Raw genomic sequence first — 25,675 nt, forward strand, 5'->3', positions numbered from 1 at the left:
CTGCCCAACAAAGCTGTTCTCCCCGTCGTGTGTGCAGCCCTCCCCCCAGGCCCTAAGACCCTGCCGGGATCCCTGGCCTGAAAGGGACACCGCACCCCACCCCCACCCTACTTCACCGTGACCCCAGAACCCACAGAGAGAAACGGGTGCTGCTTGGTTCCAAGCCCGTCTCCACTGCCCGCCCCCAAGAAAAAGCAGACGGGTGGCCGGGGTCGCTGGGGGCGGCCTGCGCCCGGAGACTGTTTGTGGCCGGAGTCTCTGTCTCGTCCCAGGAGTCCTGGGAAAGGCTGGATGCGCTGGTCGGGAGGAGGCGGGGCGAGGCCGACAGCTGGGCCCGTGCAGCCCTGGAGGGGCCAGCGCAGTCTGGGGCCTAAGACCCGCCCCCAGCCCCAAGCAGGCACCAGGCAGCGAGTCGGGGGAACCCTTTTATAAAACACACGGGGGAGGGGGCTCTTGAGGGCGGGGGACGCGGCGGCGCAGAGCGAGGGGCGGGGCTAGACGAAGATCTGGATGCGGTCGCGGATGGGCTGGCGGCAGATGGGGCAGGCGCTGAGCGCGGCGCCGCAGGGCGCGCAGGCGCCGTGGCCGCACTGGAACACGAGGCGGATGTGGCTGTCGATGCAGATGGGGCAGGTGATGCGCTCCTCCATCTGCCGGTAGCGGCTCTGCAGCTCCTCGACCAGCTGTCTCGGGGGGCCTGGCACCGGGGCCGCGGGGGCCACCTCCGAGCCGTCTGCGGGCGGGGCAGGCAGGGCGGGTCAGGCGCGGCCCTGGACTTGAGGGGCGGGGCGAAGCCCACCTTCCGCCCCAACCCCAACCCACCGGGTCGCAGCTTCTTGGCGATGTGCACCTGGCACCTGATGCACTTCTTCATCCTGCGCGCGCATTCTGCGGGGGGCGGGGGGAGCACGCGGTTGGGCGAGACGGCGCCGGCCCTGGACCGCCCCGCGCCCTGGCGCCCTGGCGCCGCCGGCCGCCTGCCGCCCGCACTCACCCTCGCACACCATGCGGTGCTGGCACGGGGAGAACTGCACCAGCAGTGCCAGTTCCGAGCACACCAGACACTCGGCGGCCTCGGGGCCCGACGGCGCCGCCGCGTGCAGGTTTGTCACGGTGTTGGGGGTGCCGAGCACCAGCCGGGGGCCCGGGGCCGCGCCCCCGCCCGCCTGCCGGTCCCTGAAGTGGGAGGAGGAGGGGGCTTGAAGGGGGCCGGACCGGGGCGCCGTCCGGCCCTCCCCCCCCCCGCCCCCACTGCACCGGGCTCACCGGAAGCGCTGGGCGCAGCTCTGCAGGGCCTTAAGCACACGGCCCTCCGCCGCCAAGTCCAGCGGGCTCCGGCCGCGGTGGTTGGTGTAGTTCACGTCGGCGCCCTCCAGCGCCAGGAAGCAGGCGACCGCCACGCCCACCGTCAGCTCCACGCCGGCCGGGAGCCCCGAGGCCTGCAGCTGGGAGGCAGACAGAGGCCGGTGAGGGCTGGAGGCCCCGCGGGGAGCGCGGGCCCATGGAGCCTCTGTGGCACTGGCCGCCTCAGGCTCAGGCCTGGTCGCCCCTCCGAGGGCGCTGGAATGGAGGTAGAGGCAGGGGCTGACTCTGAGACCCGCCCCCAAGCTCCCTTTCCCTGGCTGGTCAGGGGCACAGAACTGCGGGGCTGCTGGCCATGCTGTGGTGACCCAAACCGCAGCCCCTGGCGCTGCCCCACCTCCCCGGCCCAGAGGGCCTAGTTCCCAGGGGTCGCCCGCCGTGGAGATGGCCAGGCGCCCGGGTCCCGCCTACAGCCAGGGGTCACGGCCCACAGCCCAGCTCCAGCACCCCGGTCCACACTTCCTCACCCTGGACAGAAGCTGCAAAGGCCCTGGGTCCCCCCCGGCCCCATCTGCCGCCAGGGGCAGCAGCTGATGCCGCTGCAGTGCCACGTGCATGGCTGTGTCCCCATCCTCGTCCTCAGCATTGACGCTGCAGCCAGCGTCCACCAGCAGGGGCACCAGCCCCACGTGGGCCTGCCACACGGCCAGGTGCAGCGGGGACTGGAGCTTACGGTTTCGAACGTTCACGTCACAGCGGCCCTGGGGGGGAATGGGCACAGGCTGAGCCCAGGGACCCTCCTGGACCCCGGTGCCCAGCCCCAGGGTCGCCTGGGGATGCTGTGTCCACACCTCTTGGATGAGAATCTGCACCACCTCCCAGTGGTTGTTGAGGGCGGCCAGGTGCACCGCTGTGAAGCCATCCTCCTTCTTGGCGTCCACCAGCTGCCGGGCCCCTGCGAGGATCCTCCTGACAGCTCTGGGGAGCAAGGGCATGTTGGGGGCAGGGCAACCCCGGAGTGGCCCCACTGCGTGGCCGGAGCCTGGCTCTGGACTGTGCCCACCCCGAACTCACAGCGTGTGGCCCTTGAGAGATGCATAGTGCAGCAAGGTGAAGCCCTGGCTGTTGGTGGCGGTGACGTCGACGCCCGGCACCTCGGTGAGGACCTCCACGATGCCGCTGGCCCCGGCGCCCACGGAGATGGCGCAGTGCAGCGGCGTGTTCCCTTGAGCGTCCTGCCAGTGACGGGCCAGCGGTCACTCAGCGACAGGCCTCCCTGACCCAAGGGGTGGGGCCAGGGGACCCAGCACTCACGGGTAGGTTGACGTCACAGCCCAGCTCACACAGGACCTTCACCACCTCCAGGAAGTTCCTCTGCACAGCCACGTGCAGCGCCGCGTTCCGGCTGCCGTTGAGGGTGTTGACGCGGCACCCCGCGGCCAGGAGCACCCGGGCAGCCTCGGGCTGGTTCCTGGCGGGAGAGGGGCAGAGGGTGAGCTGCGCACCGCCGCCGCGGCGCCGCAGGCCCAGCCCCAGGGCGCCCCCGGCCTCACCCCAGGGCTGCGTAGTGCAGGGCCGTGTTGCCCTCGTCGTCCGGCAGGTCCACGCCCGCCCGGGCCTGCAGCAGCAGGCGCAGCAGCTCCACCTGGCCCAGATAGGCAGCCACCTGCAGGGCGGTCCTGCCCTGGTTCTTGGCGTCCACCTGCCGGGGGGCCAGCGGGTCAGTTTCCAGCCCTCCGCCCCGCCGAGGGGCTGGCGGGGGCGAGGGGCGGGGTGCCGGGAGCCTGCCTGCTCAGGGTGCTTCCGCAGCAGATCCAGGGCCCGGGCCCGGCTGCCCAGGGCCACCTCCACCACCAGCCTGCCCGGGTGCTCCAGGTCACTCTTCTGCGTGCGCAGCTTGTCCAGGGCAATGCCCAGGGAGCCTGGGGTGGGAGGCTGAGGCTCAGCTGCGGCCGGGGGCGGCCCCGCCCCCCAAGGCCACCGTCGCCGGGGGCCCGCACTTTTGTTCTCCCGGGTGCGCTCGGCCATGTCCAGGTTGCTGTCCTTGGGCCGCCGGATCACCAGGCAGGCGGGGCTGAAGGTAGACAGCTGACCACTGACCGCCAGGCGCATGTTTCCATCTCCAAAAACCTTCATCGTTTTCCCTGCTCGGCCCAGGGCCTGAGGAGAGGGCGGGGTCACAGGCAGGCCTCCCTGGGAGGGTTGGGGGTGGGTGGAGCGGGGTGGGGGCCTCACAGGCGCCATATCGTCTGTCCACTCGCCATGGCCAGCCTGCAGCTGCTTCGCCGTGTCAAGGCCATCGATGACCTGTACCGCGTCACCCGCCTGGAAGGAGTTGTGCTGAGAGAGAGAAGGGGGAGGGCCTGTGAGGGGTCCCCCAGGCCAGCGTGACTACCCAGGGGCCTGGAGCTCCCTGTAAAGCGCCTCGGGACAGCAAGGCCTGGACTTGACCCTCTCCTGACCGAAAGCCCCACCAAAGGGTCTGGTTATCGGGCAAGGGCCACAGCCAACCGGCTTGCCCTGGGCCGCTCAGCCCTAGGGCCACAGGGCGGGAGGCTGGAGAGGCAGCGAGCACCCAGTGCAGGTGGAAAGCCAGCTCTGGGCAGGGAGAAGCCCAGGCTGGGCATGTCGCTGTGCACAGCAGGGAACCGGCAGCAGGGCCAAGGCCTGACTGGAGGGGCGTGGGGGCGGCCCTGGCATAGCCAAGGGGCAGCGCGGGAGGCCGGCTTGAGGGGCCTCGCCTCCCCCAAACCTTTCCTGGTAACTTCCCCACACCTGTGCCCTCACCTGTGCAGGACTGGCCCTACACCGCTCGTCTCGTGACCCCACACTCATCCCCCCTGAAGGCTCCTGGCGGGTCCCAGACCGCTGGTCCTGGGCTCAGCAATGGCTTGTCCCCTCCCTGGCACCCACTCTGTGCCAGACCCCCATGTACCGGTGTCCCTCCTCCCCCACTGCTCACCGTCTGAGGTCCGAGAATCCTTTCTTCCCCAGCCCAGCACCGGCCTCTGTCCTGCCGGGCCCTCCCACTCCCATGGGCTCCCCACGCAGCACCCACGTGGGCAGTTGACAACAGCCACCCGGGGGCCTCCCCGCCCACCAAGCTCTGGTGGCTTCCCTCGGCCCTTGGGGGAGAAGCCTGCACCGGCATGCCCTCCCGGCCCCACCAGCTCCGGCCGCGTGCCCTCCAGGGTCCCCTCCCCCAGCCCACCCCTCGGGCTGCGCCGCGCCTCCAGGCCTCTGAGGCCGAGCGGGTCTGTGGAGGGGGCGCGGAAGCGAGAGGACAGGGCTCGGCCCAGCCCGCAGGCACCTTGGTGAGCGCCCCAGGGTGAGAGGACAACGGGGTCTCCTGGCTGAACTGCGCGCGCACCTGCCTACGGCCGGCCCGTGACGATGGGCGCGGTGCCCGCCTGTCCAGCACCCTGTGGTGCGTCCTGGAGGCCGTGGCTGGGGTCCCGGGGTTGTGGGAAGAGGGCACTGGGCCAGCGGGCGGGCAGCTCACCTCCGCCATCCTGGGGCTCCACCCGCCACGGCCTTCCTGCGTCTCCCTCGGGACGTCGGTGTCCAGCAGACCTGTCGCCTTGTCCCCGTGCTGGAAGGACTGGCCGTCCGCACTCACCCGGCGCTGCAGCTCCGCGGGCTTGCCTGGAGGCAGGGGGTGGGCCCCGCTCAGGCCCCGCCCCGCCGCTCAGGCCCCGCCCCCCGCCCGGCCCCAGGTGCCGCCGGGCGGGGGGCAGCCGCGCCGCCCTTACCGAGCCTGGGGAGGTGCTCCTTGTAGTAGAAGCCGCCGGCCGCCTCGCCCACGCACTTCAGGTCTACCTTGCCCTTGTGACCCACGCGGTAGACGTTGGTGGTGCCGTCTGCCCACGTCACGCTGGCCACACTCCGGCCGGTCTCCACATCCCAGCCACGGATGTCCACCACTCGGCCGGGCTTCCCTTCGCCCCCTGGAGAGGCAGCAGCCCCACCTTCAGGCTAAGCCCGCGCCACCCGCTGCAGCCCAGCCCCGATCCGGGCCCGCGGCCCCCAACTCACCGTCCTGCGAGCCCCACTCCCAGTCGGGGCCCCGCACCACCTTCGCCCCCTGGAAGATGCCCCTCAGCTGGATCCTTGGGAGGCCCTGGCGGGGACTCAGCATGACCCTGCAAAACAGCGCGTCGTGGGCCATGCAAGATGGCGGCCGTGTGCTAGGCCCCCCGCCCCCGGCCTCACCCCCCACACCTGGGGCCCAGACCGTGGCCCGCAGGTCAGCGCCCTCCTCGCTGGGGGCCTGGAGCGAGCCTGCTGACCACATTCTCCAGGGGACCCCACGCCCCTGATGCTGGGCAGGGCAGGCGCTCTGCTGCCCCCCAAAGAGCCGGGCACCTCTGCACGGGCTGTCCCTCGGGTTCGGCACACGGATAATGGGGGGATGAGGAACACAGGATTGGCCACAGGCGCCCAGACAGCGGACCTCTGCTCCTCTCTGGCCACACTGTGGGCGCTATCAAGGGGACGGGATGGTGCCCCGGGGGACCCCCTTCAACCTTGCCGTCGCCGTCTCCCCAGCTGGACCAGAGGCAGGACCCTCAGCCGAGGCTGGGGACTGGCTTGCACAGCCCTGCCCAGGGCCTCCGGCCCCGCCCCAGGGAGCCCCACCTGGCTCTGGGGCCGCTGCCAGCCCAGAGGAAACCCCACCCGCAGCGCCACCCCGCAGCCCCGCACAGTGGACGGGGCGGCAGGTGCCAGTGCCCAGGCCTCGGGGGGTGACCACGACCCTAGCCATTTTTTCAGGGAAATGGCTCAGGAAGGCTTTGATCTGCCCTGGAGAATAGTGACTAGGTGGCCTGGTTGGGGGGTCTTAGGCGGTGGTCAGGGTCCTGCGAGGGGGGGCGGCGGGACTCACGGGCGCGAGTGGGCCGTCTCGTAGCGCTCGAAGGCGTGAGTGAGGTCGTGCTTGTTGCTCAGGTAGCACTGCGTGCACAGATCGTAGTCGGCGCAGACGCGGCACTTCCAGCGCATGCCCCGTAGCCCGTGTTTCTTGCAGCAATCACAGATGATGTTGGGGTGCCGCACGCCTGGGGGCGGGGCAGGGTCAGGGGGGGTGGGCGCGCCCCGCCCCCTGCCCGCCCCGCGCACGCACCGATCTGGGCGTTGTCGTAGAGCAGCAGGTCGTGCGCGCCCTGGTAGCCCGCGCGGTAGTTGGTGCGGGTACCGTGGTCCCACTGCACGACCACCGTGCGGTCGGGGGTCGAGGGGCTGCCGTGGCGGCCGAGCTCCACCACCGTGCCCACGCCGCCCTCGCCGCCGTCCTGCTGGCCCCACTTCCAGTCCACGCCGCGCACCACGCGCATGCCCACCTGCACGCCCGCCTGGGGGTCCGGGTCCATGGTGGGCGGTGCTGCTCTGGGGACCTGCGGGCAGAAGGCCCGCTCAGGCCGCGGCAAGGCCGCCAGCGAGAGCGGGGCAGACACCCACCCACCCTGGGAGTTGGGCGGGGAGGAGTGTGGTGAGCATGCGCGCTAAGGAAGCTGGAGGCCCGTGGCCACCCGGCTGCGGCCGGGCACCGCAGCCCCGAGGGCGGGGGTGGGTGAGCAGACATGTCTTTGGAAAGGCCCCTCCAGCTGCTCTGAGACCCCGTCCTGCTGCGAGCTGGATGAGTGGGGGGCCGTCCCCACGGGCGGGGCGAGGGGGAGTGGACCCCAGGCGCCCAGCGCACAAACCTGGTAGGGGAGGTTCCCTCCGCAAACGCCCACTAAGTAGGTCCAGTTGCGGGCGTTTAAGAATGAGTGGCCTTGGCTCCCAGGCAGCAGGGAACGGTCAGACAGCAAAGCTGACGGAGGAAAGCAGACGGTGCGCGCGATGAGCGGGGGGCTCCGGGGCCCATCAAGGCCCCGGGGAGGCTGAAGGGACTGGAACGCCCGACAGGACTGGTGCACAGCACGGCGGATGGGCCGGCGGCGCAAGGCCTCCCGCGGCCCGACATCGCTGGCCCCGCGGGCAGGGAGGCCTGGCTGGCCCGGGCGCGTGCGCTGCCCCCGCCCCGCGTTCTCCAGCGGGGCCTGGGCGGTGTGGCCCCAGGGGAGCGGAGGCTGCCCCGCTCCAGCGGCAGCAGCTGGAGGTGAGCCTCGCGCACACGTCGAAAGGGAGCAGGCAAGCCCCTGAAACCGATTTTGTTTACGGAGGGTCACACACATGGCAAGCGAATCCCCGGATTGGAGCCCAGGGACAGTGGTAGAGGCGGTCATGGGGGCTCTGGGGCCGGGGGGGGGGGGGCGGGGGCTGCTTCCTGACTCGGAAATGCAGGCCCGTTCACTTCGCAGGCTGGGCTGGCGCCTCCCTCATTAAGTGATCCTTCAATAAAGTTTCTTCAGCAACATGAATGGGCTCGAAAGACAGTTAAGAGGGGAAACTGGCAGGGCTGAGTGACCCCCGGAGGCTGGGGCAGCAGCCACCGCTCCCTTTCTGGAGGCGGCGCCCGGGGAGCAGAGCAGGACCTCGCCCGGCCCTCGGGCCCCTGCAGCTGGGAGAGACCCTGGTGGCTGGGCTGCACCGGCCATCCAGAGGGAGACCCTGGGGCTTGCTTGGAGTGCAGCCCAGGTGCAGCCGGCCCAGGGCGCCAAGCCACGCTGCCCCTGCACCTGCCGCTCCAGGGTCCTGGGCCCTGCTGTGCCCCAGCCCAGGCTGGGCTGCTCAGGAGACACCCTGCCCAGTGAGGCCGCAGACGGGCAGCGCAGAGGCCGCAGCTGAGCCTCCCCCAACCTGCTCCAGCCAGGGGCCCGAGACCCCAGTCACCTGCTGTCCACCCCCTGCCCCGCCCACCGAGGCCGACGTCCAGCGCAGTGGGCAGGGTTCTCGTCCACGCCCAGCCTGAGGGTCCAGGTGGATGACCCCTTGTGTTCTCAGGGCAGGAGCTGCTCAAGCAGCGAGGTCTGCTGCAAAGGCCCCTTCCTCCCAGGTGGGGCACCAGCGCCTTCCTCCCCCGCCCGGGGCCTCCACACACTGATGGGCATTTTGAAAAAGATCAACCTGCCCCGGCTGGTGTGGCTCAGTGGACTTAATGCCGGCCTGCAAACGAAAGGGTTGCTGGTTCGATTCCCAGTCAGGGCACAGGCCTGGGGTGTGGGCCGGGTCCCGGTTGGGAGCGTGCGAGAGGCAGCCAATTGATGTGTCTCAAATGCTGATGTTTTTCTCTCTCTCCCTCCTTTCCCATCTAAAGATAATTTTTTAAAAATCTTTTAATAAAGAAAAGGATGAAACTTTCTGACCCAATGGCTAATTAGGAGCCTTTTCTCAGAAAAACGACTCACTGCTGATGCACCCAGACGGCGGCCTCTCCTCTGGGGCCATGCTGCCCTGCCCTCTCTGCCAGGGCCGGTCCGCTCTCCCTGTGTGGCCTCTGCAGAGAGGAGCCCCGAGCCACAGCAAGGGCTTCTTGGTGTCCCCGCGGAGCACAGCCAGACTCCATGTCCAGAACGACCACGTGCGGACACCCTGACCGGCGCCAGCAGGCCCCGGACAAGGGCAGGGGCGCTGTGGGTGGCCGCCTCGGCCGTCGGGCATGGCTGGCCTCCCGCACGTGGCCTCAGGGTCCTGCCCGGCGCCCACACCCGCCGCCCCCCCCCCCAGCAGCCGCCCCGCGTGTCCGACCTGGGCCGGCAGCCGGCCTGGAGCGGCCTGTGGCAGCAGCTTGGTGTTGCTGCCCCTCTCCAGGCTGCAGACCTCTGCCAGGCCCCTGTGCCCCCACCCTGCCCAGATGCACCTGTTGAGCTGCAGTTGGCCAGAGCGGCCACTGTCTAGACGGCCACCGACAAGTATGGACACGCAGGCCCCGCCAAGCACCCACGCCTGCAGGGCCACCCCTGCCGCAAGGCCTGGACGCTGGCCCCACACCGAGAGGAGGACCCCAGCAGGAGAGGACCCAAGTGCCATCAGCCAGGGCCGTGGTCGCAGCCGGGGCTGTGCCCCGTGGGCTGGCCTCAGCCTGCCCAGCGAGCCGCTGTGCCCGCCCGTCCACCGGCCTGCGGATCCGTCGGCCATGTGCTGCAGGGTCGTGTCCAACAAGACGTGGGGCGGGGGGGCCCCCCAAACAGGAGAGCAGGCGTGGCCCTGTGCTCAGCAGCTCGGGGGTGCCTGGGGTTGGGGTGCTGGCCGGGCCTCAGGGAAATCGGGACCCGGCCTCAGCCGGCGCTCCCCGCACGTGGGGCGGGGGGGGGCAGGGTCACCAGGGCGCCGCAGGCCAGTGTCTGGTGTCTCCACACCCGGTATTTTTAGCGCAGCCTGAGAGTCCGCCTCCAGCCCTGGCCGGGGAGTTGCGACTCTCCCAAGGCTGACCTTCCCCTGGCTCGCCCAGCCCGGTGCGCCTTGAGGACGGCAGCAGAGGGACGGGGGAGCATCTCGCCCGGGGGGCCTTGCCCTCACCCCCTTCCGCGCCCCACTGCAGAGGTCTGGGACCTGCGCTCTGCTCTTGCCTCGCTGTCCAGCACAGCGTCACTGGGAGCCAGACAGGGCCTTGAGCAGCACCCGCGGCTGCCCTCTGTGCTCGCCAAGCTGGTGTGGCACCCGGCCCCCGGGCCTCAGGCGCGCCTGGGCACAGCGCCCTAGGACCCTCGTGAGGTGCGGCAGGTCTGGTGCGTCCCAGGCCGCCGCCTCCCTGCCTGGCCTGTCGGTCATCCCTGGGGCCCAGCACGCAGCCAGCTGGGCTGCATGTGACACCAGGTTCCGGTGTCCCATCGGGGTGTGTGCGGAGAAGGTGGCAAGTGGGGACTGGACCAGGGCCAGGAGGAAGGCAGGGGCGAGGAGCGGGAGCCCCGTCCCCACGGGGAAGTTCGCCCAGAGCGTCGTTTCTTTTCCTTCCACCGCCAGACGCTCCGCTGTGCCAGCTGCCCCAGCAGTCGCAGGCCGGGCCCCTGGCTGACACCGCGCCCCCTCCAAGGCTGCGGCTACGAGGGTTCACAACGACTCTGAGGCCACCAGGGCGGCAGGACTTGAGTGACGGACGTGCTTTAGCAAAATTGGAACTTACCTTAAAGCACACACCAGCCTCGCACCAGCACCCCAGACATTTAGCCGCTATTTCCCGGGTCACAAGTTTGCTCGGCCACCAAGATTCCCTGTCGGAAACCAGCAGCCACTGCCGACAGACCACGGCACACCACACGGGGAGCCCGCCGGCGAGTCTGGGGAAAAACGGTTGTAAAAGGCAGTTGCACACTTTCGGCACGTGTCCCAGCCACACACGCAGCCCCAGGCCGGCCCGGTCGGCTGCTCGATTCCCTCTTCACAAGGGCCCGCCCGCCCGTGGGCGGCAGGGCTCCCTACAAGCCACGCATGGACCAGGGTGCAGCACAGTGTTCCCCTCCTTGTATTTTATTGGAAGAACTTAAAAGTCGTGTAAGACTAAATCACGTTTGGCTAGGAAGCTGGCAAAATGCCTTTATTCAGAAGAATGAGTTGTGTGAAGAGCAGACTGGGGTCGACAGGGGCAACCACCCCACCCCAGCGCACCGCACCCCAAGGGCCTGCCGCTGCCCCGCTGGAGTCGACACCGGGTGTGGACCATCAACAGGCTCCTGTCGTCCCACAGCTCTGGCTAAGACAGAGGCGGACGTCCTCGGGGGTGGGGGTGAAGCCCTGAGACAGAGCCGAGGAAAGGCCGCTTGGCCCAGCCTGAAACCCGGGCGGGGGCGGGGGCGGGAGGGGCCCAAAGGAAGTGCAGGCTGCGCCTCAGGCACCCTGCAGACGGGAGGGTCACGCCCCACCCACTGCACCTGCCCTTTGCGGACGGGATCGCGACATTTAGTTCACAGAGAAATGGCGACAGGAGACCTGCCAGGAAAGACCAGGTTTGCCAGGGCTCCCACTTGCTTAGGCTGCCTGGTCCCCAGGCGCCGCTGGTGGTCGGTCTGGCAATTTTGTTTATTTCAACTGGTTCTGAACTCCGAGGAGGAGGGGCACAATGATTTACCCACCCCGCCACACACACTCAAAAGCAAGCAAAACGCCTTTGACACGGCACCAGACGGAATGAATCCACAGGGTGAGAGCACCAAAGCTAAACTACCACACCGCAGGCCCTTCAAGAGCTCACCTGTCTGGCCGTCCTGTCCCCCCGCTGCCCGCCTTGCGCCTCTTGGGCTGCAGCCCTGACGCCTGGAGAGCTGGGCACCGGCACTGAGCTTCGGCGCAAGCCCCGACCCTGTGGCGGCGGGGAGACGCACGGTTAGCACCTCCGAAGGGACCGCGCGGGCAGAGCAACCTGTCTGCATGCCCATTCCCGGGCCGGCGCCCACGACACCCAGGGCTGCCCCCGGAGCCTGCCTCCTGCCTTGCAGACGTCAGGGCCCCGCGCTGCGTGCTGGCCACGAGCAGTGGCCCGCGCGGGGGAGCCGGAACACAGGGCCGGGCGGGCTGGACAGGACCGGACACGGCCGGGCGCCCACCCCGAAGCTGACCCCCGCCTCCGTCGCCTGGGGCCGCCCCGCCCCCTGTCATTCCATCACCCTTCCTCGGGAAGCCGCCCAGGCCCCCGGCGGCTGCCAGATCCCCGGCCCCGGCCATAGTACGACCACCGTCGACACCTCCACTTGCTCGGAAGTTTTCGTCCCGCCCGCTTGTCGGGGGACTTCTCGGGCCTGAGAAGCGTCGCGTCCGTTAGCCAGCCGGCCTGCCACCTGCGGCCCTTAGGCTGCCCAGCACCGGCCAGCCAGGCCGCCGGGCCACCGCGCCCCAGCCCACCGGCCGAGGATGCCTAAGCCCCCCGCGAGCGCTCGGGCTCCTGGGCTGCCGCAAGGCCTGCCGGGAGTTGTAGTCTGCAGCCCGCGAGCGCCTACAGGAGGGAGCGGGGGCGGGCCTGACCCTCAACTCCCAGGAGGCCCCGCGGCGGCGCTGACGCGAGCAGCTGCAGGGGGCGCCGCGGCGGGGCGGGGAGCGGGCGGGCTTGATGGAGGGAGCGGTGGCCCCGCAACGATGGGAAGGCCTGCTTCCCCAGGAAGAACGGGGGCTCCAGCTTGGGTCTGCGTCGCCGGGGACGCAGGGCGCGTTCGCGTTGGACAACGTAGGACGCACGTCGTCAGAGGGGTGCGGACTGCGGCAGCCTAATGGACCTGTCACCACGCTGGGGGGCAGGGGCCAAGCGGCGTGCACCCGCACGGGAAATGTCAGGGCTCCTTGTCGGGTGCGCGCGGGGACACTGGCGCCCCGGGTCACCGAGGGCCGAACACGCACAGGCATGGAGCTCGGCTCCGGGCAGCGCAGACTGAGGGGGCGCAGACTGACGGGGCCAGGCCCCTCCGTCCCGGGGGCGGAGCTGCGCCGGAAGTGCGTAAGTGTGCGGGGCGCGTCGCCCTCGCCAGACCTTACGTGGCGCTCCTGGTTTGGAGACGCGTTCCGTTACTCGGGAGACGGAGGGTGCGGGGACCTCGGCGTCTGTCCCGCAGCGATAATGGCGGGGCCTCGGGGACGGAGAGATGAGGCGGGGTCACCAACTCTTTTGATGTAATTTGTTTTAAAATCAAAGTAACGGCAGTACACCGCCTGAATTCACGCAGAACGAGGGACAGAGTGAAAAATCACCGTCCCCTTGTGTGGTCCACAGAAGCAAACACTTGAAACTCTTGTAGCTTTTCCTGTGACAGGACCCTCCATGTTTCTAAATCAGAGGCTGCTAGTCGTTTATGTATTTAGACATTTCTGTGGACCTCCACATAAGGTCAATGACAACTTGGTCTCCAACCAACCCCTCCCCCTCCCTGCCCAATGGCCATGTGACCACATCCCTACCCCTTGGGATGACATCAACTTCCCGCCTGCGTTTCTATGACTGCTCACTGCTTCCTGTTATTGCTTAAAATCGTGCCTCCATTCTTGCACAATATTTTGTTTTTTTCTCTTAGGTTTAATACCTCATATTTTTTTTTCTTCTTACTATTTTTCTTGTCCCTAGAGTTCTACTAACCCGTAGGTAATTTTTTCCCCAAGGTTCTGTCATCTTTGCCACAAGCCTGTCGGTAACATCTTCCAAAGGCTCACACACACACTATTTCCTTCCTGGAGACCTCGGTGCCAGAGTCCTCGGTCCTGTTCTGGTCCAGACTGATTGCTTTCGAAAAGCTGTCGCCTTGAGCTTTTCTACGTGGTCATCCTTGTGAATCTGCTTTTTTTCCTGTCTTGGAGCCTCTGCTTCCTGGGATCCGTGTTGTCTCCTTTCTTGGTTTACTCTCTTGGTTTGTTGAAGTCAGGCCTCTAGTAGCTTCCTGGGAAGGGTCCGTGCCTGAAATGTGTTTATTCTACTCTCACTCCGATTGAGAGTCTGGGTATAGAATTCTTGGTTGGAAATCCTTTTCCTTCAAGATTTTTGAAGTCACAGTGTTTTTCGTTTGTTTTTTGTTTTGTTTGTTCTGCGTTCAGCTCCCAAGGCTGCCGTTGAAAACTCCAAAGCCGTTCCAGTCTCTGATGACTTGTGTGTCACCCGTCTGTTCTCTGTGAAAGCATGTGGCACCTTCCCTTTATGAGCAGTGTTGTCACATGTCACAATGCTATACTGTAACAGGGAATAAAACCTTTATGCTACTCTGACTTACCCCGAAGAGGAATTAGAATAAAATGTCCGAACAAACTAATAGAGAGAACTCACACAGTGGCGGCTTCTCTGCAAGCATGTTGCAAGCCCTGGCAACTCCGGCTCCTGCCTGTGCAGAAATGGCCTTGACCACAACTTCACTGACATAGATGGCCCACCTGCAGGAACCTGGCTGCCACCAAACAGGTCCAGGATGCGGACATTAAAGACCCACACTGGGACCGGCGAGGACACTGCCTGCACATCCATAGCCGCCTCCCCCATCTCTTTGTTCTCCTTGCCCCCCCTTATAACCCCTCCCACCTGCAGGGAGATGTTGAGATGGGCTTTGAGGCGAGAGTCCCCCATCTCGTATTGCCAGCACCTGAATAAAACCACCTTCCTTTACATGAGCACCTGCCTCTCAAGTGTTGCCCTTCGAAGCCGCGGGCAGCTGGGCCTGGGTTCGGTTACAGTATTTGATGTGGTCCTAACCCACGTTCCTGTGCACGTGGTTGCCTTCTTTGCCCCTGAACCTCCCGTCACCTCGGGAACTCTTTAAAGAACATTCTGAGTTCCCGCCGTGGAATTTCTACAAAGATTCTGATGGGATTTCTTGGACTAATCCTATTGTTCACCTCTTTCTGGTAAATATCCTTAAATTTACTTTCCATCTTTTGTTGATTTAAGTGCTATGATATTTGATTTGTAATAAGAAATACATACCTATTCTTTGGCCTCAGTTTTCTGCACAGAGCCCCAAAAACTCTCAAACTTCCTAAATGAAAAGAGTCTTAAAGCTTATTTTGATATTCCTAACAAGGCTCTGTTAACTTCAGTCTGTGGTAATACAGTGGTTTTTGAAAAGGCCCTAGAGATGGGGGCTGGTTTCCAGGGGAACCAACCGTGTAATTAGAGGATTGGAACTCAGCCTGGCCCGCAGGGAAGGGGAGGGGCTGGAGATCTGGTTCAATCGCCAATGGCTAATGAGTTAAGTCAATTGTGTCCCTGTCGTTGATGAAGTCTGCATAAAACAAACAAGAGAGGGGTGGGTAAGCACAGGGAGATTTGGGGAGAGCGTCGCGCCCCCTCCCCCACAGCTGGCCCTGTGCATCTCTTCCACCCGGCTGTTGTTGACCTGGGTCCCGTTATGATAAACGTGATCTAGTTAGCAAACCCTTCCTTACCTCTGTGAGCAGCTCTTTCAAATCAGTCAGACCTAAGGATGGGGTTATAGAAACCTCCCATTTATATCCAGTTGATCAGAAACAGAAGTGACAACCTGGAATTGCGATGGAGGCTACAGTCTTACAGCACTCGAACCCTTAGCCCGTGGGATCCGATGCTACCTCTGTAGACAGGTCAGGATTTAGGTAAGTCGGATCTTGTCTGTGAAGCTGTAGAAGCATTAAAATGGTTCGATGGGAAAGCTGGGGACATCAGGATGCTGCAAGCGGAGTGGGACGTAAGCACCTTGCCGCTGAGATTCCTAACCTGAGAGTCAACCTGAGTTAGAAAGTCAGGACATGGGCTGAGAAGGACAGTGGCCCCGAGTGAGCAATAAGGGACGCACATCATTTCAGTGCCAACAGGATCCAGGTTGACTGGCTGCACCGTGTCTAGCTTGGGTCGACCCAACAGAAGCTTCAGGACAGGAAAGAATGGGACGACAACGCTCACGATCGTCCAAAGAAGAAAAGGCGTCCGCAGAAGACGCCGAAGGAGAAGTAAGTTTGACAGCGATGAGGAAGATGAAGACCCTGAGAATGTGGGGCTTTGTGAATGCTGAGGACTAAGAAGGGCTCCCGGTGGCTAACCGGTCTCATATTAAAAAGAAAATGAACAAAAAACCCTAGCAGCCATTTCTGTACAGCGGCCCCTCACGCAAATCGCCCCTGGGGGAGGACCGTCCGCACTAACCAGCCCGCGTCTGGGCACGCCGGCCGGCGCCCCGCACGCTGTTTCTAGCGCCTGAGCAGCCTTATAAAGGCGTTCCTGGAATCCTGTTGCAACCAATAGGACTAAAGCTTCCCCCATCCAATCAGAGCTGCGCAGCTCTGACCAATCAGCGTATACCTATTATGACCAATCAGGGACCAGGGGCAGGGACTGATAGAGACAGAAGTCCATATAAGCCAGCTCCGCGGGCTCGCCAGAGCGTTCTTTCCGTTGAGGGCAGGGGGACAGGTGTGCTCAGCTTGAGCGTCGTGGGTCGTCGCTGTGTTGTCAGTGGCGGCCGGGCTGTAGCGCCGTGGGTCTGTTCCCCAATGGCGTTCTCGCAGTCAGGCTGTGTTACCGCGAAGCTGTTTGTGCTGCATAGTTTCCTCCTTCGCCGCACCCCGTCCTGGGATTCTTCTTGGCGTTGAGTTGGCGCCAGGGAGCCTCTGTTGACAGCTGCTCGCAGTGGAAAGGTCAGCAGAAGGCCACTCCTGGTTCCCCAGCGAGTACAAGCTGAGGCAGAGATGGCGGAAGACAGAGGGCGTTGCTGACAGCAATGCCTGACTGAAATTCCACCGGCCTCCCGTGGCCGAGGATGCACAGTCTGGGCCCGGGCGGTCCTCACAGCACTCAGTGGGCCCGGACCGGGAAGCTGTGCACGTGGCAGGAGCGGGGGGGGGGGGCGGGGGGGGGCGGAGGGCGCCTGACGCCGATGAGGAGGGGTTACAGCCCCGAGAAAAAGAACAGCAGCTGCTCGGGTTGGGTAGGGAACGCAGCTGGTTGGAGCCACGTCCCCAAGGCTGCGGGTTCAGTTCTGGGTCAGGCAGACACAAGAAGCAACCAAGCAACGCGAAAATAAATGAAACAAACTGATTCCACGTCTTTTCCTCTTGAAAATCGTTACATTTTTCAAATAAAGACCAGCTGTTACGTGACAAACAGAAAAGAAAAGCAACCAGCAGAAAGGGTCACAAAAACGGAACTGATCCAGAAAGAGCAAAACGGCTGCTGGCTATGAGAAGCGAGCAAAGCGTGAGGTAGTTAATGAAAAGCCTGGATCTCCAAAGAAACACCTGCCTCCGGGCCGCGAAGGAGCGTGGAGGAGGCAGCAGAGCGGGGCGCCCGGTCTGCCCCGCAGGCCCCCTGCACCCTCTCCGCAGCTGCAGCTCAGGTCCTGCTCCACTGCCCCTCCTCTTCCCAAAACGAAAAGGGGGCCCAGTGGGAGCGCTTCCCCGACAACCGAGGCTATATGCGGTGGCGTGGAAGTGACTAGCGGAATTATAAGGGGGGGGGGGTGCTGTGTATAAGGAGATTAAATGGTAATGGGGAAGAATACTGTAAAGATTGTTAAAGAATTACAGCAGAGCAGCGCGGCCAGAGGAAGGATCAACAACAGGTGGGGCTCTGATGGAAACGGCAGGGAAGACAGAAGTGAGACGGCTGACGGGCTGGGCGGAGCGCTCCCTCCCGTCCCAGGCAGGGTCCAGATGGACCGAAGATTGATGGCTCCGTGCGAGTCTTCACGCTGAGTCATGAGCATAAGACTCAACAAGGCCTCCCCCTCAAACACGGAGGCCGGACGTGGCAGGAATGCCACGACGCTCAAAACATTCTGAGCTTTAAAGGTTTGTCTCATTAGAGACATCTTGTGGCCATGTAGATGAACCCATTTTTTTTTTTTTTTTTTAAGATTTTATATTTAGAGGGGAGGGAAGAGGGAAAGAAACATCCATGTGGTTGCCTCTCGCGCGCCCCCTGCTGGGGACCTGGCCCACAACCCAGGCCTGTGCCCTGACTGGGGATTGAACCAGCGACCCTTTGGTTCACAGGCCAGCGCTCAGTCCACTGAGCCACACCTGTCAGGACGACAACATTTTTTTTTTTTTAAGTCTGTAAGTGGGTGTATTTTTTTCCAAACGCTGCTCCAAGTTACTTAATAGGATTTCTATGTATTTTCCTTCTTATGCTTTACAGTATGAGCTACAAGCACGCCGTTCTCTTTCAGATGTAATGTTCCTAAGTTATGCTTGTGTGTTCCCTGATATCAGGATAGCTCTTCCACTCATTTTTTTACAAAATTTTTTTTAGTTAAGTTGTAGGGCACTGGTCAGTGTCTCCTGAGAGCCTGCTGCTCATTGCTGGGCGGTGTGAAAGCGCCTCGGGGCTTTCATACATTTTGTCTTCCTGAGTTCATGTTTATTTTTTCTGATTCTGTTTCTTGCATAATGGTCTTCATAAGTACAATCTTTCTCATTTTAGTTTATTTACAGGTTTTTAAAAGCCTTTCTTCTGCCTTCTGCACTGTTTCATCCAGGTTCCTTTTCCCTAGTTGCTTTAGTCTCTCCACTTCCTGTTGAAAGCCTTCTTCAAACATCTGATGAGACATCTTTCCTCGTTCCCATGTCAGAGTGAGACACTGGGGTAGGTAGAATCATGCTCCTCTGAGATCTGAGAGCCTCAGAAGAGCTTCCAATAAAAGGGACTTAAGACAGAGGATGGGTCTTCTCTGTGGTGCCAGGTGGTCCAGGGCTGGTTCCTCCAGAAGGCGGGGGGGTGTCCTACCACTGAAATTCCATTGGCTGTGACTTGGCGCACACAACTGCAAGGGAAGCTGGGATATGCCGGGTGACGTGCCCAGGTAAGCTAGTGGTGATGTCACTAAGGACTAATAGACGAATGGATGTTGGGAACAGTGGCAGTCCCCGCTCTCAAGAGCTGGGAAGACACCCTGCTCACGTGAGCAGGGCTCAGCATCCCAAGACCACCACAGAGTCGTCCTGGGCGAGCTGGCGAGTGTTTCTTCCGGGACCCCGACTTCCCCCGAGGATGCAAGCCTGGCAGGCTCCCTTCCGAGGCAGCGTCAGGAAGGGAGCGCGGGTGCCATGCCCCACAGAGCGCAGCTGTCCAGCTGATTCCCCTGTTCTCAGTCTGTTCCCTCTGTGATCTGCTCCAGTCGCGTCGACGCTGTCGTCATTGTTCAGTGCTCCCTGTCCTGGCCGCTCGCTCGGCTGGCTGGGCAAGGTGGCAGCAGATCATCAGTCCCGGGTTACAGAGAAGGACGCTGAGCAGCAGGAGCACGGATGCGCCCAGGGCGAGGGTCGTGCTGCTGCGCGGTGCCGTGGGAACGAACCTGGCAGTCCGAGGCCAGGTCCTGGACACGTGACCCTGAAACCCCAAGGGAGGGGCGAGAGTTCAGGCTGCCGGCCGCGCCTGTTCAGGCTTGACCCTCACCTGCCTTTGCTGGAAACGAGTCTCTTGGACCCAAACCATAAAAGTTATGCAGGGTTACTTGCCCTACCAGAGAGCAAAGCACATTCAGACCTGACAATTAAAAGCGTGGGGACAGAGCAGGGACGCCATGCACCAAGCTTGTGGGGTACAGGCCGCCCCGCAAGTCCTTGGGGAGAAGCGGGCTGAGTAATGGAGCCGAGTCACAGGCTTGTGCCTTAAAGAGGAGCATGTCCAGAGTTGACCAAAATTAGACACAGAATAAATAAAACCACACAAGTACCGGGAACCCAAAGGACAACCCGTTTTTAGCCTCAGGACTGGGAAGGCTTCTTTTTTAAGGTTTATTTATATTTAGAGGGGAAGAGAGGGAGAGAAATATCAATGTGTGGTTGCCTCTCCTGTGCCCCCCACTGGGGACCCGGCCTGCAACCCAGGCCTGTGCCTTCATCAGGAATCGACTCTGGTTCACAGGCCGGCGCTCAATCCACTGAGCCACACCAGCCAGCGAAACTTCCTAAGCACAACCCCAAATCCAGGAACCACAAAGCGCTAAGTAAAACACTTTCGCATGGCTGGACCATTAGAGGCAAAGTCAGAGGCTGGGAAGTGGGAGAACTATTTGCAAATTATGGGTAAAAGGCTGAAAAAATGAGCCAACACTGTACAAAAAATGACAGAAAAGGTTTTAAAGTGGAACGTTCACGTTCACTTGCCAGCGCCCAGGTCGAGGCCCTGCGCGGCCGTGCCCCGCGCGGCAGTGCCCCATGCGGCCGGCAGGTGGCGGTGCCGCCCGCCCGCAGCTGGAGGTGACCTTCATGCCCAGGATGCTGATCTCAGTGACCAGAACACAGCACCTTTGTCGCAGTGTGTGATATCAAAACGAGGAAAGCGAGGGCTGGCTACCCATCGGGTGCTGCCACATAACTTCCATGCACATTTTAAGGCATGGAGAGCAACCCCCACCCCCGCACTGTCACCTGCCCCTGCTCTGTCCACCTCGGGGCTCCCTCCCTGCAGGCAGAGCCTCTGCAGTTGCCTGGCTTCCCCTGGAACCGGTGTGAGCAGGTTGGCCACGCTCCAGGGCGGAGAGGGGCTTACATCACCATCGCTGTCTGTTTCCCTGCTGAAACTCCTGAGTGCCCCACGGGGCAGGGGCCCGGGCCCAGGGCCCTCTCTACCTGAGAGGAAAGGAGGAGCCAGGGGCAGAGGCAGGGACGGCCCCTCCCCAAGCCTTTGCCCCCAAGCCAGGCGGTGCAGATGCCTGGGAACCCCGCTCAGGGTCCCAACAAGCTGCAGAGGCCTGGTGCTGGAGTCAGGAATCTCCAGGCGAGGTAGCAGGTGTGCTGGGCTTGGGTGGGGGGCTTGTGACCCTTGGCTTCGGGCTGTGATAAAGGCCTTGAAATCTGGTGCTGAAGGGAATATTTTGGGATGACCAGGAACTGGAGAGGCTGGGGTGGGGTGCTCCACGGCTGTCCTTAGCTGGGGACCAGCCTCTTGTGAGCACTGCAGCCTGCGGAGCCCCTCCTCTCCCTCCCGCAGGCGAGAGCAGCGCCCGGGAGGCCCAGGGTATCCAGCCAGTTGCCAGTGTCCCCTCCTGGCCTCCCTGGCCAGGACACACAGTGACCACTCAGCCAGACACCTGCTCCCTGAACAGGGGGTGCTCCTGCTTCCTGTCCACTCAGGCCAAGCAGGCCTGGCCAGGTGTTCTGGCCCTGGAGGGCTGCCGAACACGAGGAGATCCCGGCAGAGACGGGATGGAGCGGCCAGGGTCTTGGGGCCCATCCCGAAGACCAGAGCGGGAGGAGGTGGGCTTGCGGGGAAGGCGGGGTGGTTCTCTTTGTCCACTCTTGACCCGCCTCTGGGAGCGCCACCCCAGGGATCAACCAGAGCAGAGGGTGGTCTGCCCGATAACTGCCTGTTGTGTGTGAAGAGTGAAAAAAGTTTTCACCCAAGGAAGCTCACCGTTCGCGTCCCATCCTGGTCGCCGCTGTCCCACCCCAGAGGGACGGAAACCCTGGGGGCTACGGAAGGTTTCCGTCCTCGCCTCCTCGCTGTCAACACAGGCTGGACCCTAACTCTAGGTCTCCGCCATACGTCTGGGATGGGGCAGCGTGACCGCGGGTTTTGTGCGCTCCAGGCCACGGCCTCCCCTCCCCATGCAGAGGCACCATGTCCCCGACGGCATAGCCTAAGAAGCCGTGGAGCTGCCCTCGGGGCCACGACCCAGAGCCACGGCCCGCGGGAAAGCCTCGGAAAGCCTGGCGGGGGCAGGAACGGGGCAGGTGTACCTACGCGGAGCTCGACATACCCGCGCGGCCGGGTATGGAGGGTCGTGAGGCCGCGGTGGCCGCCCCCCCGGGGCTCGTGTTCACCGCCCCGCGCCTCCTCTCCCCGGAGACCCGCCCTCCCGGGAACCGACAGGCCGCGGCCCAGGGAGGGTTAAGGGGGGCGGGGCGTGGGGCGGCCCCGCCTCCGCCGCCGCGCCGGGTCCGAGCGCGCACGGGGCGCGGGGGCGGGTCGGAGCGGGCGGCGGCGGAGGGCGCGGTGCGCCGGGTGAGCGCGGGGAGCGGCGGCGGCGCGGCCCGCGTGACCCACCGCCCTCGCCCGTGCGCCCGCGAGCCCGCGCCCCGCCTCGCCAGGCCCAGCCGCAGGATGCGCGCTCCGCCGCCGCCGCCACCGCCGCCGCTGCTGCTGCTGATCCTGCTGCTGGCCTCCTGCACGCCGCCCGCCTGCGCAGCGGCCGCCCCGACGCCCCCGGGCTGGGAGCCGGGGGCCGACGCGCCTTGGTGCCCCTACAAGGTGCTTCCTGAGGGCTCAGAGGCGGGAGGCGGGCGCCTGTGCTTCCGCAGCCCTGCGCGCGGCTTCAGCTGCCAGGCGCCCGGCTGCGCGGTGCACGCCTCGGCCGGGCACTTGCTGCGCGCCAGCGTCCTGCGCAACCGCAGCGTGCTGCTGCAGTGGCGCCTGCCGCCGGCCCAGGCGCTCCGCGTGCGCGCCTTCGCGCTCAACTGCTCGTGGCGCGGCGCCTACACGCGCTTCCCCTGCGAGCGCGTGCTGCTCGGCGCCTCCTGTCGCGACTACCTGCTGCCCGACGTGCACGACGGCGTGCGCTACCGTCTGTGCCTCCAGCTGCTGCCCCTGCGCGCCGAGCACGCCGCCGCCGCCCCGGAGCCCTCTGGGCCCACCGAATGCGTGGAGTTCGCCGCGGAGCCGGCTGGCATGCGAGAGATCGTTGTGGCCATGACGGCGGTGGGCGGCTCCATCTGCGTCATGCTCGTGGTCATCTGCCTGCTCGTGGCCTACATCACAGAGAACCTCATGCACCCGGCCTTCGGGCGCCCGGGCCTGCGCAGGCAGCCCTGAAGCTGGAGGTGGCCACCTGCTGGGGCTCTATCCACCGACAAATGCCAGGGAGGACCCAGGCCCACTCTCCCCCCCTGGCTCCTGCTGCCTTCTTAGGAGCGCCGCGCAGGGCCTGCTGGAGATGCGTAGGGCACCGGCTGGCCTGCTCCAGGGCCTTGGAGTCATCGAAGGACTTTACCAGCCCGGCGTCCGCTTCCCAGAATCCAGTTTGGAACTGTCCCTTGGGCCTGAGCAGAGGTGCCAGCCGCATCGAGGGCTCTTTCTGCTCTCCAGAGGCCTTTATAGGGGCCGTCAGGACACAGAGCCCCTTCTCCTGAGAGCCACTAGCACGCCGGGTCACCACCCTGCCCCTGCAGCCTGTGCCAAGCTGGAAAACCCAGGCTGTCGTCATTGCTTGGCCACTGTGCGCTTTGCCAGCTCCAGGCCCCCTTGGAGCTCCTCCTCGTCCCACCGCACCCCCGCGGGCCTAGGTTGGCTTTGTGCCTTCGTGTCTCCGGCCCGCTGCGGGAGCCGGCCACCCCGTCCCGCCATGTCCGAGGGCGTCTGTTGCCCTGAGATGGGCGGGCGGGCTGTCTTTCCGGCTAGGGTCCTCCTGGGGACCCCCGCTTCAAGCTTTCCAGGAGCCTTTGTAAACTGCGTCCCGCCATGTGTCCCTGCGGGGGTGTATGAGGAGCGGGGAGCCAGGATGCAGTGCGGGCGCGGGGCTTGGCTTCTCGCTGCTGCAGGGTGAGTGTTCTCTGACCCTTGGGGGAGGCTGGTCGTTCTCCAGGGCAGGGTGCCCTCCCCCCCGTTTTCATTTTGCAGCGCTGCCTCTCAGGAGGACTCGCCTTGGGGAGCACGGCAGGTGGCTAGGAAGTGGGAGCCCGGAGGCGGAGGGCGGCCTTGCACGGCGGTTGGGATCCCAGGCCTCGGCCACAGCACGCAGACAGCACGCCCTCCTGGGCTGGGGGCCCGGGGGCCCGGGATGGGCCGACCGTGCCTCTGCCCACACACCGGCTGTGGGCAGAAGGCCAGCCTTGCGCTTCTCTGGGCAGACCCGGGCGCCCTGGCCCAGGCTGCTGACCGCCTGTCGACGCCTGGTGCCCGGAGGGATGTGCCGTGGCCCCTCCCCATGAGCCCCTGACTGTGACCGGCCTGGACCTAGAACTTCTGGAGTCACTGTGGCGGACCCCTGTCACCCTCTCCCCAGCGCCCACCAGCAGCCCCAGGCCCTGGCTGGGGCCCCCGCAGCGCCCGCCCCCTACCTCTGCCTTCGCTCTGCTCACCCCTGGCGTGGTGCTGGTCAGGTGTGAGCCTGGTGCCAGTGTCTAAAATGTCCATTGTTCTTAGACTGAAGCCCACTGTCTTGTGTGCTTATTTGGGAGGTGGGGGGAAGGGTACAGGGTGGGTAGGGAGCTGGGCTCCTTTCTCCCCAGCTCCTTCATGCTCCGGGAGCGGCGGCCCAGGGCTGGCCCTGGGTCTTTGCCTGGTCCAGTACGGTGGCCCCTGACCTTGCCGTTCCTGGCAGAGGGCCTGGCAGGCTGTCCCACCATGGGCCTGCAGTGTTGGGTGGCGGTCATGAGGGGCACCTACTGCAGCTGGAAGTAGCCAGGCCTCAGGGGGACCCCCTTGGGCCATGACAAGCAGCAACTAGGCAGCTCCAAGGCCCCCCCCCCCCACCTGGGTCCCTCGTGCAGCACTAGAGCTGGGGAGGGGGGAGGGGACAGCCAGGAGCTCACCCCTAGCCCTCCCTATGGGCCCTCCCCGACCTGGTCTGTCCTTGAGCTCCTGGAGCTGCTGTGACCATGAGGAGCAAAGCCAGCAGGGAAGAGGGGCAGGCTCTGGGGTGACTCAGCCCCTGGCAGGGGGGCAGGTTCTACCCTCAGCAGCCAGATGGAGAGCCTCTGGTCCCGGCTCCCTGTGAGGCATACTCCAGTGTGTTCTGCAGGGCGCAGGCGGGAGCCGTAGGAAACCCCGTCGGGGGCTCCCTGGCCTGTCCTCCAGCTCCTGGGTACAGCTGGGTGCCAGAGCCAGGCCACACGGTGCCCTGAGGCGTGCTCCTCTGCCCTTCTTCCCGCTCTCCTGATTTCAGGCTCTGGTTATGGGCTCAGCTCATACCAGCTAGAGTCCTATGAGCCAAAGAGCCCGGTCACCTTGACGCACAGCCTTCTCCAGATGCGTCTTCAGGGCTCTGGGCCAGGGGCTTCTCAGAGGCTAGGAGTCCAGCCGCCAGCCCAGCGAGGTCCATCGGGCGAGCCAGGCCTGGGAGACGACCTGCTCCTGGAGGCCCAGCCGCCGGGCGCTTGCGCTCTGAGTTCGGGGTCGTCCCCCAGCCCCGCTCTGCCAGCTGGCCGCCGCCTCCACCCAGGGGTGCAGGGACACCCGGGCTCCTTCCCCCAGCCCCCAGGTCCACCTGGAAGACGGTGCACCTTGTCCAGGCTGCTCCACTCCCAATCCTGGAGGAGCCCCCCTCCGCCCCCTTGTCCACGATGGTGGCCTCTCCATTCTGTGCACCCCTGCCTTCGGCCTGTGGCGGCGGCACGCTGCTCTCCTGTGAACCTCAGCGCTCCCCTGTGCCCTGGAGATGGGTCCAGGTGCCTCATTTGTGCTGCAGGTTTGGCCTCACTGGCGCCTGAGGATACTGAAGCTTGTGTTTTGACACAGAATTAACTGGCTTAGGGTGGAGACACAGGGCCACACCGCCTTTCAGTGCCTCCGTTTCCTCCTCTGTACGGGGGAGACAGGAATGGGACCCAGTTCACAGGCGGGCTGCGTGGCTTCCAGCCAGCCAGGGAGGCGAACCCATCAGACGCATCCTTCCTGTCCCAGCTGCGACCCGTACCCCAGGGCTCCGCCCCCAGCCCCACCTGCTTGACCTCCACTTGCGGCCTTTCTAGAAATTCCCGCTATGATGGCTTTTATGTGCAAAACTAGAGCTGCCACTTGGGCCCGCTCCACAATATAGTCAGTGCGATTTCAACATGGATTCGAAATGCGGATGTAACACTTTGCCTGGACCCTGACCATTCGCATGACGAGGCTGAACACAGGAGCTTGTGTGCAGCGTGTTTTTCCCTTCTGGACCGTCTGTAATTAATCCTTTTATGAGTTAGGATTTTTAAAATTCAAACTGTTCTTTGTCTTTTAGACCTTGGCTACATTTACACGTGTACCCACTTCTTAAACGTGCACGTTTTTCTTGCCTTGGGGTAAAAGGTAAAAATAAAAACGATTTCTCACAGTGCAAATTCCCCAGCCCCCTGACCTCATCCTGGGCGCTTGGTTAGCGGATCCAGGAGCTCGGGAGGGGGCTGTCCCCTCGGAGGC

The 25,675-nt window shown here is 64.3% G+C and overlaps 2 protein-coding genes across 2 annotated transcripts; one reads left to right on the forward strand and one right to left on the reverse strand.

Annotated features, from left to right (window-relative positions):
- Positions 1 to 437: 437 nt before the first annotated feature.
- On the reverse strand, positions 438 to 12,064 carry MIB2 (MIB E3 ubiquitin protein ligase 2). The gene is made up of 21 exons (XM_054584185.1): positions 11,862 to 12,064; positions 11,372 to 11,479; positions 10,307 to 10,460; positions 7,005 to 7,114; positions 6,425 to 6,695; positions 6,188 to 6,359; positions 5,338 to 5,444; positions 5,055 to 5,249; positions 4,805 to 4,947; positions 3,538 to 3,642; positions 3,303 to 3,462; positions 3,091 to 3,224; positions 2,856 to 3,004; positions 2,617 to 2,773; positions 2,377 to 2,537; positions 2,154 to 2,280; positions 1,830 to 2,063; positions 1,267 to 1,445; positions 995 to 1,176; positions 823 to 888; positions 438 to 733 (listed from the first exon to the last, which is right to left on the reverse strand). The coding sequence occupies exons 5-21, from the start codon at positions 6,669 to 6,671 to the stop codon at positions 495 to 497; spliced, it is 2,757 nt and encodes a 918-aa protein (XP_054440160.1). The 5' UTR covers positions 6,672 to 6,695; positions 7,005 to 7,114; positions 10,307 to 10,460; positions 11,372 to 11,479; positions 11,862 to 12,064; the 3' UTR covers positions 438 to 494.
- A 9,597-nt stretch (positions 12,065 to 21,661) lies between these two features.
- Positions 21,662 to 23,327, forward strand: FNDC10 (fibronectin type III domain containing 10). Its single transcript, XM_054583507.1, has one exon. It carries the CDS (start codon positions 21,662 to 21,664, stop codon positions 22,367 to 22,369), a length of 708 nt encoding a protein of 235 aa, XP_054439482.1. The 3' UTR covers positions 22,370 to 23,327.
- The last annotated feature ends 2,348 nt before the right edge of the window (positions 23,328 to 25,675 follow it).

This window comes from Pteronotus mesoamericanus, unplaced genomic scaffold, assembly GCF_021234165.1.
Source record: "Pteronotus mesoamericanus isolate MK-2021 breed Mesoamerican mustached bat unplaced genomic scaffold, CSHL_Meso_final contig_1193, whole genome shotgun sequence".
NCBI lineage: Eukaryota > Metazoa > Chordata > Mammalia > Chiroptera > Mormoopidae > Pteronotus > Pteronotus mesoamericanus.